The 18,381-nt window shown below is 23.7% G+C and overlaps 1 protein-coding gene across 1 annotated transcript in view; it reads right to left on the bottom strand.

Annotated features, from left to right (window-relative positions):
- LOC111621479 (bifunctional heparan sulfate N-deacetylase/N-sulfotransferase-like) overlaps positions 1–18,381 on the bottom strand; it is a 60,591-nt gene that overhangs the window by 21,068 nt on the left and 21,142 nt on the right. The window contains exons 2-6 of the mRNA XM_023363635.1: positions 4,654–4,992; positions 4,358–4,561; positions 1,912–2,126; positions 1,600–1,835; positions 1,315–1,518 (exon numbers count right to left, since the gene is read on the bottom strand). Coding sequence (XP_023219403.1) covers positions 1,315–1,518; positions 1,600–1,835; positions 1,912–2,126; positions 4,358–4,561; positions 4,654–4,820 — 1,026 coding nt within the window. The 5' untranslated portion in view covers positions 4,821–4,992. The remainder of the gene's footprint in view (positions 1–1,314; positions 1,519–1,599; positions 1,836–1,911; positions 2,127–4,357; positions 4,562–4,653; positions 4,993–18,381) is intronic.

The following is an 18,381-nucleotide window of genomic DNA, read 5'->3' as shown; positions in this document are numbered from 1 at the left end:
GTCCATTCAATTCACTTTTGTGGTCCAACAAGTGCCTTTTTTTAACTTTTTTTCATAACCTACAGATTTTTTAGTGTAGCACTGAAAATTATCTTCACTTAGTTTCATTGTAATTCTAACTGCATAAGCATATAATGAATGAATTTTGAGGAATTTTCACTTTAGTTTAAACTATATATATTATATAATTTAATTTAATTGAAATTAAAGAATTATATAATAATACATCAATTCATTTTTTCACTAGGTAAAAAGATATCTTCATTCAGAATATGAATTATGAATTTCAAGAAAATTGAGCAATACTTTTACATAATGCAATAAATTGAGTGATGATAATCATTCAACATTCTTCATTTGAAAAGACTAAGGTCATTATATATAAATTCTAATATTTCCCTTAGAGGTAATTTTTCTTACAGGAAACTACTTTTAAAAGCCTTTAAACTTAGTTTTTTTTTTGCAATAATTCCTTATATTTTTCAAAAAATATACTCATTTTTCATTAAAAAAAATAGCACAAAAAAAGCAAACTGCTTTTTTTCATCTCTTAAGATAAACTATTATAATATTACTACATATATATGGAGAATTTACACTTTTTACATGATTAAAAATTGTATGTGTACAATAAACTAAAAGTATCTTGGCCAATAAATTTAAGATTTTCATTTTAATTTATATTAATTATATTACTTATTAAATGAAATGAAAAACTAATCAATACAATATATAAGAAATGTGAAATATATTGTTTTTTTTTTGTATATATTATATAACAACTTGAAAAACAATAAGATTACTGTTAATAAATATCAAAATTATTTTTTAATTTTTAATTGATCAAACAGAAATTTTATAAAAATTAGTGAGATTAAATGATAAAACACAAATAAAATTGCAGTAATTTATTAAAAACCTGTTGTCTTCCTACCATTTATAATGAAATAATAGATCCATTCTTTACAAAATTTTTCCCAAGTGATTTAACTTATTTCTTTTTACTTTCTACCTAAAACTGAGTTCTGAATTCCTAGTAAAGTGCATTGTCTTGTAACAATATATAGATCATGTTTTATGTAACTAAGTGAAAAAGAAAGCAAAAGAAAAAGAATTCCCAGATGAAATATTGTCTCAACAAAAAATCTTTTCCTTACAAAAAGATTACAAAACTTTTAAATTAAGTAGAAATTAGTATTACACTTTATTTATATTTATTTTAAAATACTAAATAATCAACAATTTATAATTAGTAAAAATAAAACTATGCAATTAAAAAATTTATACTAGTATTTATTATAGAAATTTGATTACCTGAACATCTGCAGGTTTCATTCTGGTACTTTTCTCACCAACAAATATATCATCAATGTCAATAAGAAGAAAGCGCTGTAGAGGCAAACTCAATTTTCCATGAGATAAATAAGAAACTGAATCCAAAAAAAGAATTTTGTGTAGCCAAAATTTAAAATCATAGCCAAACAAAATTCTTTGAATTCCATCATACTGTCCATGATCCTTATATAAAATATCAATTATTATAAATATATATATATATATATCACAAATACAAATATAATAATTTTAGCATTTTCTTACCTGAATCACTGTAATAAGTGCAGAATTTAAACCATCAGCAATAGAATTAAATGATTGTGATCTTGCAATAGCCAAGGGCTCATAAGTAGAGTGATTTGTTTGAAATATGGTCCAATCTTCACCTGGCAAAACTCCTGTATATATTTCACCAGCACGCGTAAGACGAAGGACTTCAGAATGAGGATTTAATTCGTATTCTCTAATGGCAAGATTAGTGTGAATATACAAAGGAAACCCTATAAAATATAAATTTAGAATTTCAGACTTCCAAAAACAAATTCAAAAATATAATTAATGCCATTAAGTATAAACCTTTTAACTGAGCTCCAACCATGCTATCTTCATTTGGACGAATAAAACCAATAACACCAACATTATATTCTCTACAATATTTATCTAATAATTCTTTGTTCCATTTGTTCATACCAAGATATTTTTCAAGATTTTCAAAAACAATAACTGCAAATTTTCCTTTATCAAGATTAGTTAGCAATGGAAGGCTTTTCCCAGCAATTTCAATTTTAAATCTAAAATTAAGAAAATAAAAATGATATTTACTTAAATTTGTTTTTAAAAATATAAATTATTAATTTAATTAAGCTTTTTGCCATTTTATAATAATTAAAAATTAAGTTTTTTAATAAAATATGATAACAGATGGTGCCACCAAATGTTGCTGGGAAAGTTAAGCAACTTCTTGCTGGATTTCTTTTCAGATACTTTATGGTTTTCTATTTGAAAATGGAAAATATCACATATAGAATTGACAATTTGATGGATGTTGAAGAATTACAGCAAATGTTAGAATCAGATGATAAAAATTTGATTATTGAAAATGATACAGTGAAAGAATAAACAAAAAATTCCGATACTAAACAAGAAATTTCAGTAGTAGTATATTAATGTATACAGTATATAGTCAAAATGTAATGCATAATAATACAAATATTTACATATATACTCACTATTCTCAGTCTATAAACTAAAACATTCATAAAGTGAGAACATTGACTATATTTGTAAATCAGCTATTGCAGTTTTCACTTCAATTTATTTTTGTGCAATTTTTTATCATAAAATTCTGTTAAAAATTAATATTTCTGTTCATGTTTTTTTTAAAAATTTAAACATTCTTATTAGAAATACAATTAATGTTTCTAATTTAAATTTTTTATAACCAACACACATTTCAAAAGCAACTTTTTATTATTTACTGAATTTTGCAGATTTAACTGGAACAAAATTATGAAAATCATTTAAAACTGCTGACAGACTAGTTCATTTAATAACCACAAACAGCATTACTTGAGCTTGCATTCATCAGGATTATCTACATGTAGTTGCTAGTGACTCCACTATTTTATGCAAGTTTAGGTTATAACTAAAAAAAATCTAAGATAAATTGGTAAAAATGATTCAAGTGTCAGTGTATCAAGAACACTACCAGTCCAAATTTAATATATGTTTAATTCATGTTTATAAAGCATTATGGACTGTTAACAATATGTAAGTCATATACTGTTGACTTATTATCTTGAATCATTAATTATATTTATTATGTGATCTCACTTGATACAGCAAAACCATTATTCTGGTAAGACTTTAGAACCAAGTATAACAGAGAATTGTTGATCAACCCGTAAAAAAATTTAATTTCCTATCATTTTGAACCAATTAATGTTTTATTCATTCATGATTTTAAATAAAATTTTCTCTNATTTTATTATATTTTAATATTTGTTATATTAATAAATCAATTTAATGCATTCAACTATAAAATAATTGAAGAATAATATGTATTGGATTGAAAAAGAAATTAAGACAATGTAAAATTTCAGATTAAATAATATCTAAGATTTTTAAAATATTTTCATAATTATATTGAAATCATTATTATTATTGTATTGAAAACTCTTTAAGGATTAAAAATAATAACAGTTCTATTTTAAATGTACATTTAAGAAATTAAATAATACAATTATTTTAAACTTAAAATAAAAAATTTTAAATTTTACTAATTACAAATCTTTCAATAATAAATCTTCATAAATAAAAATTGACAAGAATAATTACCTCAAAATGGAATACGAATTTACTGTTTGAAAAATAAATTAGAAATGAGCATCTAATTCTTCAAATGTATGTGTAAATATAAAACAAATGACTAAACTAGCATGTATCAGATTAACAACAATATAATGAAAAAAGAAAGAAAATAATCTAGGAGAATTAGTTATTTCCTATTTTATCATTAAAACACAAGTTTAATAAATTAATTCATCTATTATAAATTTTTCAATTATTAACTACTCACATATAATTTTTATTTATGTATGAGTATTTTATAATCTTCCTGATGATTAGAAACAGTAAAATTTAAATAATAATATTGCAGCATTTATAGATAAAATATAAATTTGTTCTCCAATCATACAAACTGACAAATTATTTATATTTTTTAATTAAATCTCTAATATTTATATACATAAATCAATAATTTTTAATTCTGATTTGCATAATGCATCCTGTAATTAAAGATACTTTTAAAAATAAAAAGTTTATAAAGTAAGAAATGTGAGCCAATAATAATAAATATTCTATATATATTTAGAACAACAATTTTTTGATATTTTGTTTTAAAAAACAAAAGATAACAATAAAATAAAAAACAGCAACGTATTTCAAATTTATTTTTCCTTAAAAATAAAATAAAAATGAATTTATAATAAATTGTAAAAATGAAGAATGCATCACTTACTTAATGCGGCTTGCTTCCAATATCTCACAAATTTGTCTTCCCAAATGAGAATATTGTGTTTCAACAAATACTAAAACTTTTGAATCAAGCCGTAATTGTGCACTAGAAACATGAGCATTAACTAAAGATGGATGTGTCTGTCCGTATAAATGTTCAGACTGAGAGCGGCAATGAAATATTGGCTGTCTTGGTACATGAATAAAACTAAAAGTACATATTTTATTTTTTATTGAAAAAATGAAAAAACCAAACTCTTTAAATATTTTTATAATTTTAAATTATCTAACAAAACTTACCTATGAAAATGAAAATTGGAAAGATAATATGAAAATACAAGTAAAGAAAAAACAGTTAAACTCAGAGCAATCAACAACCAACGTCTGATTGTTGGTTGGTTTACATGACATCTGAATATACCAGTACTCAGCACTTGACGACGACGCCAAAAAAGTTCTATCACCATGCCTAAATGTGACACTGTGTGCCACTTTTATAGACCTTTTAAAGTCATTTTATTTTCTTATTAGGCAATTTCACAAAAACTTTCTTGTATTATACATAAGAATCATTTTGCTCCATTCTTTGTACACTTCTTGAAGAACTGATGATTAACAATAATCATTTTATTAAAGTACCTGAAAAATTAAAATGTATTCATAAAAATTTATATAATTTTAAAATTAAATATAAAATATATTTAAATATACAAATATTTATCATATGAATATTATAAAATAGTCATCATTCAATAAATTTTAATCTTAAATTTTTCTCCTTCCTTGAAACCATTAGTTTAAATCCTTTAATCATATCAAAAAAATAGTGTGCATAAGATATGTGTGTGTATTTACTTATTTACCATCATATAGCATTTAAATTAAAGGTAAAAAGAAATAATATAATTTGCAAGTTTTATTCAACTGAAATAGTTGTTGAAAAAGGTAGATTTAATTTAAAATTCAATAGTTAAAAAATATATATAAATCAGTAAAATTACTAATAATATCTATATTCTTTAACATTTTCATATCAATTCAAACCTTAAAAAATTAAACAAAATAATACTTAAAACATCAATATGAAAATTAAATATAAACAAAATTAAAATTTTACTCTCCAGCCAGACAGTCAGAACAGTAAAGGGTTCAATGGGAGTCCAGAATTGAACTCAAGGAACTTTTCTTGAGCCTAGCCAAATCCATGTTGTGTTTGAAAAAACAGCTCTCTTAGTGCACACTAGGGTTTCTCATTTCCCGGTCTTTTGCTTGTCCTGGGATTCCAGGATAAAAGTGAACTGTTTCCCGGGATCCCGCGAAATCCCAGGATAGAATTAATTATTTTTAAGGTATACAAAATATCTTGAAATCAAATGATATAATTATTTTTCATTTTTTAAAGTAATTTTAAAGTTCTGTAACATCCAAAATCATATTAATAATGCTGTGTAAGATATATAATAAAAATTACCTTTGAATTACGTAGAAATTTTCACAAATATAAAAAAATTTATTAAAGTTTGCTGGAAACTGCATACAACAACAAAAACAAAAAAAAAATGCTTTGAATTGAGTTAAAAATTAAAAAAAAATGAAACTTAGATCAAACTTATAACTTAGAAGGTAATTTTCGTTTTTTAAATAAAATATAATACAAAATATTGTAAACTTTTATAAGATTTTAAAAAGCAAAGATGGTCAATACTCCGATCACTCGCTCTAATTCTTATTTTAGTAATGAAAAGTCTTGCTACCGAGAATGCCCTTTCCAATTCAATTGATGTGACTGGAATTGCGTTTAATGCATTTAAGAGAAGACAGATATTATATGTTTTTTCACCTGTAGCCTGGAATATTTCGAGTTTGTTTTCGAGATTGTAGTACTTCTTTTGCTCTCTAGTATTCTCGATTTGTCTATCTCGGCTGCTTTAATAGCAGCATCAAGCTTATAGCCCGATAATTCGGCAATTTGTATGGCTTTAATAATCAGTTTTATGAAGATAAACTTTATACTTGCAGACTTCATACTCGTTTGTATCCTTGCCCAATTTGCACAACTTGGCGTTATGCATTTATTGAAGCTACTGGGAATAGTTAAAAATTAAGACAGCATAAGCACAATTATTCCTTATATTACAGGTTCTGACAAGTAAAGAATTTTCAGAGTCCTGCCACAGATAAGCTACGTATTGATTACTGACCATTTGTGACATGCCATAATGAGCAAAAATTTAAAAATACTAATAGGTAGGTTTAAAATTAATAAATACAAAATGTATTCTGACAGCAAATGAGTTAATTATGCTTTCTATTTGCAAAATTCCACAACCTTAACACAAAATAAGAAAAAAAGTGAATTTTTAAGAAATTTGTGGGATTTCCCGGGATAAGAAAAATTTCTTGGGTTAAAAAAACAACCGGGAATCCCGTTTGAGAAACCCTAGTGCACACAGAATGGAAAGAGAGAGAACTTTTTTTAAACTTAGATATTTAACCACTCATTACTATTGTCACACAAATTTTAGTAGAATATTTAAATGCAGTTTCCAAAAATATTAAATAACTAATAGTGATCTTTTTCTGAATTCATTAAAAATAATAAAAGCCTATTTAAATTTTATCAAATAATCTAATATTAAATTTAAATATTGACATTGAAATATTTCATTTATATTAAAATAAAATTTAAAAAAAGGAACTATTAAGACTGAAATTTAATAATAATGATAATAAAGTTATTAATTTTATTATTTTAATTTTTCATTTTATCCTGGAATTAAAGTAAATAAAAAAGAATTGAACATTGACTTATCTCAATCTTCCACAAATGAGGTTTTGCTTTTAAATCTAAAATGGAATCCCATTTATCTGGCTCAAATAAGCTTGGATCTGATTCGGATGACCGAAAATCCAGAAAAGTTATTAACAACATAAAACTATTTAAAGACTTTTTATTTTATATATCTATAGGCCAACAGAACAACTACTTTCTTTCCTTTAGATGTTATTTTCATTGTGTTTACTTTATTTCACAAATGTTTGGAGATGAGTGAAACTCAGCAAAACAATAGATGCTTTAGAGTGTTGAGTGAACAATAATTCACAAGGTTACAAACAATAAACTTATTAATTACCATGTTGACTACCATGAGAAGCACAACATTTTTATTCAACAGGAAAGTAGCAATTTATTAAAATTGAAAATCTTAAAAGATTAGAAAAGGTTCAACAAAATATTAAGTAAATTCAAAGAAAACTCCCTCGGAATTCATAACAATGAACATCATATGCCGATTCATAGGAAACAAATCTATCCTTTTTACACTCAGGCCAGAATGTAATTAGGAATTCTTTGATTTTTTACATTTATACGTTTTCTGTATGTCTATCTTTCTGAGACAGAGATTATGTTCTATAATCTAGGTAAACCAGAAATCCAAATTAACAGGATCTGAATAAACGGGGTTCCACTGTATATAATATATGATTATTAGAGTAAAACAGAAAACAATAACTTATAAAATGGCTTGGAAACAAATTTAAAACTCCTTTACTTTAATTACTTTTACCTGAACTTTAAAAATCTGATATAAGAGGGCTCATAAAAGTGTATAAACTAAAATAAACAGGTAAAGAAACAAAACAGTTTTATATCAAATATTTTCTCTCTTTCTCTCAAATAAGTATTTAAAAAAAGTAAAATGATACTTTTTAAGGACTTGAAACTTTTGACATGCAAAAAGGACCATGTGTCATAAACTCTAATGATGACCACACTTTTATTCCTAAAGGTATATGGTCAATACATACCAGTTGACTTATCCCTGGATAGATAAGAGACAGAATGAAAGAAATGTAGATAGAATTCTAGCTAGTATTGAAGAAAAAACTCTAGTCTAATTTGACTAGAGAACATTAATTGCAATGTCAATTTACTGGCTATCAAACAAAAATGTTATTCACTATGAACACAAATGAAATGCTTGGAAATATATTCTATTTTAAAATATAAGACACAATAAAATACTTCACTTTCAGAAATTATATATAATATTTTCAGTTTAATTATCATTAAAATAACAAATATTAATAATAAAATAATGTATTATTTTAAAACCTATCAAAATATCACTGAGAAACTTGAATAGATTATTATTATTAAAAATCGTTTATTTCAATGTAAAACAATTTTGATTCATATAAGTAATTAATAAATTAGATGAGATGATTTATGATCAAATATTTTATCTGAAATATTTCTTGAAACCATCTATATGTATATAATTTAATTCTAACAAATTTAATAACTTAAAAATATTAACTTCTTTACAAACAATAGCTATTGTTAAAAATTATACAAGAAATAAATTAAATATGAAAAATTTCTTATTCTATGAATAAACAATTTATTTAAATTTTCATATATTTACAAAAATATATTTATCAAAAGCATAGGAGAGAACTTTGTTTATATTCTGAATGAAAAAGAAAAATTCAAGGAGACAAACACAGCTATTTGACAGGAGCCAGTTCCCCCAATCAGCAATATTGAAAATGATGAATGATTAGACATTGCAATTTTGTAACAAATACTTATATGCAACTCATTGGCATTTTATAAATTGTCTTTCTTAACATTTAATTTTAAAAAATTGTTTATATTTTCTATAATTAATCTTATGAACAATTATTCTATGAATTTTTTCAAGTTTAAATATTTATTTTAATTTTGCTAATACTGTATATTTTTTAAAAATTTCAAATGTAATCCTTTGAAGACATGCAATTGCATTTTAAATTTTCTAATAATAATTATTAAAACAACTATCTCTTTTATACTTTATATATAAACATAAGGTATAGTAAGAAAAAAACGTTTTCTCTGTTTTTAACCTAACAAGGTCATTAGGATTTTAACTCATTAATGCAATATCCCATTAATAAAACAACAGACAATTTTATCAGCTTTAATTCAGACTTGCTTTATATTAAATGCACAGTTTTTTTTTTGTTTGAGAATTCAGCTTTAAATGGCAAACTATTAATTTAACCTACGTACTGATTAAAAGTGCATTCGTTCCCCTAGAAGAGAGCATGATATGCACGCATCGTTGCTTTACAGTAAAATCCAAACTATCGACTATGGTTCTATTTCTTGAAAAGTTAAATGGTACGAAACCGATTACTTTTAATATAATACAAAATGTGCTACGATTAAATGCATTGTTTTTATCCTATTTGTTTTAATCTGAAACTTTTATTCGTTTGGCACATTAACTCGACGAAAGAAAAAGAAAATTTACGCAAATGTCTTTCATGTAACAATATAAACCTCTCCGGAATTGTAAAGTACACTCCAGAGAGATTGATATTCTGTCTCGAATTTTATTAGTCTTTCAAATTTAAAAGTGGAAAGATCTGTTAAAACCTATAAATTCGATTCTTTTATGTATGTCAGATACTATATTCGTTCGCTAACTTTACAGCATTTTTCACTAAGCTAAAAAAATGACTACTAAAATATTATGCAGTTTCAGAAAATCCATAATATACATAACGAAATTAACGATTCTTGTACACTAATTAACCAATTTACAGTTAAGTTATAGGCTCTGATTAAAAAATAATTGAGTTTTAACGGGCTTTTATCGTAAAAACTAACGTAATTTATGCAATATTAACGAGACAAGATTTATTCCTTATCGCTGCTCTGACGTCAAATATAATCAATTTTATCCTTCGGAACTTACTTTAGAGAACGTTACTGTTGTCGACAAAATATTAAAAATCGTTTTATATAACTATAAAACTATATTTATTATAATATTATTTTTATCCCTATACTTACTAATTTAAATTCTATAAAAAGTATCGTTTTGTATTTGTCTAAGTAAGAATTATAAAACTATGAAAAAACATATTCAATTTTCGCGTAAATTATTTTATATTTTCATGCCAATATAACAAAATCTATTTTCAGCTTTACATGCATAAATATAAACACGATAGAGCCATAAACATATCTAAGATTAAATACTTAAAGTTATTACATTTAAAATCAATAATAATATTAAAAAGCTTACATATAAGGAAATTAATCTGATTCATATAATATTTTTTAAGAAATTTTAAACGGATAAAGTTACTAAGCTTATAATAAAACCGGAATTAAATTTTATCCAAATATCTGGATCGTAAAGATGGAGATTTTCTCCTACCGTTTCTTACCTGTCATTACTCCTAATAACAAATCCCGTAATGAAACAACACATGTGGATCTGCACCCAATGACTCACGTATGTGGCTCCAGACTGGCTGTAGCCTAACTGACATCCAATAAGACGAGCCAACCAATAACAGCATTTGAGAATGCGCGATAGTATGAGATAAAATAATATATCGACCATATTTCCATTATTGAGCGTATAAAATGTATAAAAACATCTTATTGTCATATACTCAAAAACCGTCAGTGAGTTTTACATTATTGTTGCATAAGTTTTTATATATAAATCTTGTTAAATTTAAAAGAATTAAGTATAACGCAAGATTTTTTTAACTTTCTTTTGCTTGAATATTACAAATTATTTAGTAGAAGATTTTTAAAAAAAATTATACTTTATTATTAAGATTATTATTTAAATACGTTTTTAAAAAATTTTAACTGGTTATAAACCGACAAAAGAATGGTTCAAACTTCTTTTTTTTTTTTTGCTGAGGTGGCAGATAGCAGCAAGTCGATAACAACTAGCAGTTAACATCTATTGGTCAAATCCAAAGGGAAAGACTTAGAAGAAAATTCCTCCACTATCTAAAAAAAATCCAGAACTGTATTTTCCAAAATCTTACTTTAAAAAAAGAGGGGGAAAAAATACATATTCTGAACTATAAACTTAAAAAATACATTTGAGATTTTTCCGCTAGAGATTTTAATAATAGAAATTGTACATTCTTTATTTAGCTTCTTGTTTGGATCTGTATCAAATTATTATTTCATTTTATACATTTTATGTAAGTTATCGCTTTATTTATAATTTAAAATTAAAAAAAAAAAAAGCAAATATGACTTTATAAAGCTAAAATTTACATATTAATACATTTCGAATGAATATAAGAGGGAAAATTAAATAGAGTTTTCTTATTCAAACATCATTTATAAATATTACACTGATGAAATCATTAGCGGAACTTTTATATGGCTAACACGCGTAATTTTGGAAAAACGAACACGTGCGTGCACACACACGTACACATACTAACCGTCGCATTAGCGAAATATATGTTTTTAATAAATATATATATTTTTTTCTTTCTTTTGAAATAAATATCCCTAGGAGAAATATTATAGAATTATTTAGATGAACTGGGATTCATACAGTTGAGACAGAAGAATATTAAAACTTAGCTGGAACAATGTATTTCATAACTGGTACGGATGAAAGCACACGACTGGCTCACTCCATTAAATCTGATAAGTTTCTGCTTGTAGGATACCTGCTTACATTTCTTGGATGGAAGAGAAATCAATAAAACGATCTTTTACAATTTATTAATCCGTGAAAATTAATTCCGAAAAGTAAACAATATTACTAAATTATCAACATTTCTTTGATCATAATTTAAAGAAGTATTTCTGTTTAATTGTGTAATAATCAAATAAAAATAAGAAGTTATTGTATCGCCTATATATATATATATATATATATTTCCCCTCGAAAAAATATTTCTATATATTAAATAAGAATTTAAATACTTTCAATATTCTAAAATTTTATTGATTTTTCTGGAATTTATTATTAAATTTTTCAATCTCGTAGTTATATTTCCTTACGTATGATTTACTGGCATAAAATATTGTTTGCATCTGATGTTTAAAAGTAGATTTTCCATTTCATAATTTCAAAAAAAAAGAAAAATAATAATATGAACATAAAGTGTATTATATTTTCCTGAAATTTCAAGATTAAATTTTATGTTCAACTCTAATCTGTAAGTTCATTTCACTTTTCATTTTGGCATTAAAATATAAAACAATTTCTTCAAAATTCTATGTCACTGTAACATTAATTTGACATAATCCTAATAATCCTGAGCACTAAAATATTTCAAATTTGATCTCCTAAAGCTTTATATAATGTAAAAAAAAAAATTTAATAGAGTATCACAAATTTTTGTAAAAATTGTTAATACAAAAGTATTAGTCGTTTTGTTATTGTATTGCGTTTATGCAACGGTTACATCCAGTCACGTGGCGTTAAGGTCAAAATGGATGGAGAATTGCGTTTAGATAGCTACGTCAAGTACAGTTATGACGTTATTAAAAGGTAAGTACTAGGATAACATTAACAGGAAAAAGAAAAAAAATTAAGATCATTAAAAGAAATGATACTGAATTCGAATGACACTAAAAAATAAAAGTCATTTTTCAATTTAATCGTTAACTGATTTAAGTAATCAACTTTAAAACATTAAAAAAAAATCCTATTCTCGAATTGCTCTTGCCGTTTTGATAAGTACTCCTACGATAATTCATAACGAATACGTTTATTATTTCTTGGAAATTAACGTGACATGTTAAATATTATGACAGTAAATAATACAAAAATCTAGATTTTAATTGCACGTCTTTAAAGTTCATGGTATTATTATTAATTTTTATTTTTTTTATTCTTTTTAATTGTCAAATGAAAAACAGAAAAAACTATTCTACTGTAGATTTAAAAATCTAGTTTTCTTGTATACATTTCTTTACACCAATATCAAGAATTTCTAATTAAGTACTGTAATAACTTAAGAATTAAGATCATAAATCTTTTCATTCAGATTCTAAATTTGTTAAAGTTTTGAACTCGATTAATCCGATAGACTAAATTTTATGTAACTATATCAATAGATTTTTGAAGGTTTTTTTTTAATACAAGAAATATCGTTTTGTATAAAATAAAGTCAAATTTTATTTTCATAAAAAGTAAACTTGATAATTTAATTATATTTAATCGTTTACGATCCAAACAACTTAAGATTATTAAAAAATATATATAGCCTATATATATATATATATATTAGATATAAAAATAGAATCAAAATAAATAAGCTGAAAATTCTATTACCGCATAACTTCTATACTAGTTTGATGTTATTGTAAGAATAATTCAATTCAGCTTTATAACTGAAAGTCCATTCTAAAATAATTTTTGAACTTCTACTGGATAACATTTTTTACTCTACTATATTGAAGATATGAATCTATTTTAAAATAAAAAAAAATATAAAATAAAAAGAGTTGAAAAATTAAAGATGGCATTGAAAAGAACATTTTCTCTTCAATACATAACATTTCCATCAAAATAAATCGAACTTTATCGCAATTTTGCTATTTTTAAAATTACATTCGATAAATAACTCGATGAATGTAACAAAATAATAATAATAATAATAAAAGTATCAACATTAGTTAGATGTATTTTATAACATTGTACAGCTAGAAAAATACAGATTATAACTGAAAGCCCGACATAAATGAACTAGAGGATAAAAAAAAATGATCGAACAGCAAAATCTCCAGAAATACATTTCTAAAGCACTCCTATTTCATAGAAAATGCGGATAAAAAGTCCACAAATATCTGACATACTCTAGAGACTATCGCCTATTATAAGTTTGAAACTCTCGCAGCTCTTGTATTAGATGAGAAATGACATGCGACTGAAAGCCATTGCTTATTTTCAGACTTCAAAATTTAAATATATATTTATATATACATATTTTAATATTGCATTTCATTACTTCCCATAAAATACAAAAGATTTCTCACGGTAAAACTCATCTTAGAAATGAGCTTTACGGTCTAATAACATCCAATCAGTTTTATGGAGGATAAAACGGTATAAAAATAACGCGAAAAACAAATGATGAAGTAACTGCATTAACAGAATAGCAATAAAAACACTATTTGGAACCGGGGGTGATATATTTGACAAATTGTGACAGAACACGACAGGCGGGTTTTATCTTCGCATTTTTATAAAGTGGATCATAAATATTGATATCAAATTCTTATTTTATTCAGTAATATTTCACGCAATAATCCTGGGCTTCTGTATGTTGAATTTTGAACCACGTCTATTACACGAATACAAAAGCAGTAAAAAAGGCAAAAGTGTATACATGGTTAGGTACTGTACAAAGATATCTACAATTACCATTTAGGAAACTTTTGAATTCGAAAGAAACGTTAATTTCGTCAAAATCTGCCTCAAAATCTTTATTCAAAGACTTTGAAAGACTTCGTTTAATATTAAAAGGAAACAACAAGAGGAAAAAAAGTAACAACTAAATCCTCCTGATAATGAATTATCTTTATAGGAAAGTTGACAGATTAAAAAAGTAAAAGGGAACGAAGTTCCAGTTTGCCTGCTTATATATATAGACTAAATGATTTTTACTGAAATAAATCATCGTTATAACAGAAAACTAATACTCACCCGTTATCATTATAAATATAAATTGCACTTAGTTTCTATCTAAAAAGAAATTCTCGATTCACACAGACAGACTATCGCTGTTAAACTTAGTTGTATACAATAAGGAGAAACGTAATAAATATTTAATTCGTCACAAATAAAATGTCGTTAAGCGTTATATCATTATTTTGAGAACATCTGTTACAGTCTGTTCGTATGCCAGTCAAAGGTATTACAAAAGGTATGGTTCTCTGTTGTAAGTAGGATTGAGAAAATTTTCTATAAAAATTATAAAACTTACTATAACAGAAAATTTCGTAATTTTTTTTAATTTTAAGTAATAAATAATCATTTTTTTCAAGTTTTATTATATCAGTTTTGTTACAATAAGTTTTATGATTTTGTGGTGATTATGTATCTATTTTTCCAGTCATTTCATTGTTTTATTGAAAGTTTCCTTAAAAATTAAAATCTTATAATTTGATTTACTAATGAAATTATGCTTTGTATATTTATTGAAACGGTTGTATAATTATATCATATACAATGTTAAACAATCATTTCGTGTTTTATAATTAATGCGTGAGAGGAAAAAAAAAACGATAATTTGTCATTCCACTATTTTATTAGTAAATATAATCTCTTTTGTTACAAACGTTCATTTTTTATAGCAACATAATTAAATATATAATATATAATGTAAGTAAAATGAACATATATCTTTACTTTTTTAAGTGAACTATCGACTAATCGATTTGATAATGATACTCCAGAGATACAAAAGTATCACACCCAAAATCGTCTACATCGCAAAAATCTTAGCTATCACCAAAAAAATACATAAAATATACAGAATTTAACAAAGGCAAGTAACAAAAACATATATTATTATTAAATTCTTTTTATAAAAATTTTTGGNGTTTGAATGTTTTCTTATGATTAAAATACAACTAAAATTTAATATAATAGTAATTTCATACTTTGAGGAAAAAATTTTCAAACAAAAAGGAAAAGATTTGATTTTACTTTTGATTGATAAATAAATAAAATTATCTGAAAGATCTGATAGAAATTAATTGAGAGAGCTGTCTAGATACTTTTCGTGACAGTTCCTAATCTTTCTCTGATAAATAAATAAAAATAAAATATTAAATACTACTAACTAATGCTTATGATTTATTAAAATATTTCAAAAGTAACAGATTATTTATTTCCTTTTTTTTTTTATACCTTTTGAAGCAGTTATAAAGTTATATGTAGTAGTGATATTTGAAATGAAATTTAATGTTTTAAAAGTTAAAAAAATAATAATAACTATTATATTTTTCTCAAATTAACTTATGTTACTTAATCAATTAATATAAATAATTTTACATTTTTAGATTGGTTGCTTAATCTTATGATTTAGACTTTTTAAGACGTATGACTTAATTTAGATTTTAAATTTACTAATACAATATCTTATATATATAGTACATATAAAATCTAATTATATATCAATATAATGCATAATAAACTTGATGATATCCATTTTTTAATTAGATTTTAATAATTATTAAAAAGTAAATAAATAAAAATAACACAGATATAGAAATCAGGATTAAATTTTGCTTAAGAACTATCTTCAGAATAAAGTCCATTTTTCTTCATTTTTGATCAAAAGTTCTTTCCAACTTTTGATAGAAACTATTCACCTGAAACTTTTCCTATAAATCTTATCTAAATTAAAATTATATATTTAATATACATATTATCAGATATCAATATATTTTTCAAAAAATTGTAAACATACATTTACATATATTTTAAGTTCACTAATTTTTAATTCTAATTTATTCTCCAATTAAATAATTACATTTTGTCAAAAATAAATTCAATTAACAAATATACCTTATAAATTATATATAAATTATAATTTAATGTAAAACATTACAATAAAAATTAGATATAAATTCATTTTGTGAACAAAGATTAAAATAAAAAAAAACTAATTGTGATGATTCAAATTATTCTAAACACATTAGATCATTTAACACTGTGCATATTATGTTTAATTAAATTATTAGTAAATAAAATCTATTTAATTCTTTTAGATATATTTAACAAATTTATCAATTTTATAATTAATTTAGTATTTAATTTTTAAAAAATTCTAATTTTCAACAACAGTACCAAAACACTTTTTAAATTCGGATAAAATTTTTTTGGCTATGTTTAAATACCTTCCTCGGTTTTGTCTTAATATAATATCGAAAAGGATTAAAATTTTATTCCTTTTTTGTTCTTTATTGTGATGTTGTATTAAGTGCAACCTAAGCTACTAGAATTCAGCTACTGTTATTACTTCTGAACCCAGTTGGTTTGATTATACTATAGTAATTTATAATAAATTTTAGAATTTTTAAAAAGTTTTCTGGGAAAAAATTTTTGAAAAGTCTTTAATGCTTTTATGCTTTGTTAATTTTCAAGCTTTCATTATTGATTAACAACATATTCAATCACACTTCTTTATAAAGTCTAATACAATCAATTAAATGGCAAAACAATTAAGACTTTTCTAGCATAAAAATCAGTTAATCTAGATATGGATCTTCAAAAGAGTCTGAGAAGCAAGCAGCTGGGCACATTTCCCTGAAAATGCATATTCAAGTTCTCTTCCTTTCCAACTGACTATTTTTCAAACTTTTTTACTGACATCTCTTTACTAATTTAAACTTCAATATATCAGCATGTTTTAAATTATGTCATAACTTTTTTAAGAGATATAAGCAAAATCAAAATATTCAAACTAACAGAAATTGAAATGTTTTCTATTGAAATAAACTGTAAATAAATAAAATGTAAATACAAATATGTAAAAATTCTACATTTTTAGATAAAGATTATAAAGATAAAATAAATATGTAAATAACAGTATTAAAAATAACTATCTCATATTTACTTATTTTAAAAATTTTATTGTATTTTCAATTTATTTTTACATTAAATCAAGCATTTCATTTTTTCACAATCATAATGTATTAATTTATCTTCATATATTCAAATTCAACATATTCTATATTCATTTTCTTTAAACATATTATAATAGAGTATTTCAATTCCTGTTACTTTTACTAAATTAAGTATTCAAATTCATTACTTTAATTTTTTGCATGTCTTTCAAAAGTATTTATTTTTTAATAAATATATATTAAACACACAAGAGCTTTAAATCATTTTAAAAATTTCATCTTTCTCTAATTATTAAGCATATATTTGTAACAATCAAATTAAAGTTCTCAACTCAGAAATTTTTTTCTTAAATATTCTATATTATTAATATCTTTGCTACATTATAATTTTTTTTTAAATCTTAATTTAAAATTTCCAAATAATTTCCTTTCTAATTTCAATAATTGCTATTATATAAAAAAAAATCTTTATTATAAAAAGATCTGAAATTCAAATCACATCTTTCATTGAAGTCATTATTTTAATATCATTTTTTAAAAATGCAGTGTAATCATTTATTATTGAGTGTGAAAAAATTTTTCCATTTTTATAGCAATAATATATATTATATATA

This window comes from Centruroides sculpturatus, unplaced genomic scaffold, assembly GCF_000671375.1.
Source record: "Centruroides sculpturatus isolate CEXI.00-Female unplaced genomic scaffold, Cexi_2.0 scaffold249, whole genome shotgun sequence".
NCBI classification, from domain to species: domain Eukaryota; kingdom Metazoa; phylum Arthropoda; class Arachnida; order Scorpiones; family Buthidae; genus Centruroides; species Centruroides sculpturatus.
The sequence above is the reverse complement of the archived record's forward strand: the minus strand, read 5'-3'. Positions and strand labels throughout refer to the sequence as shown.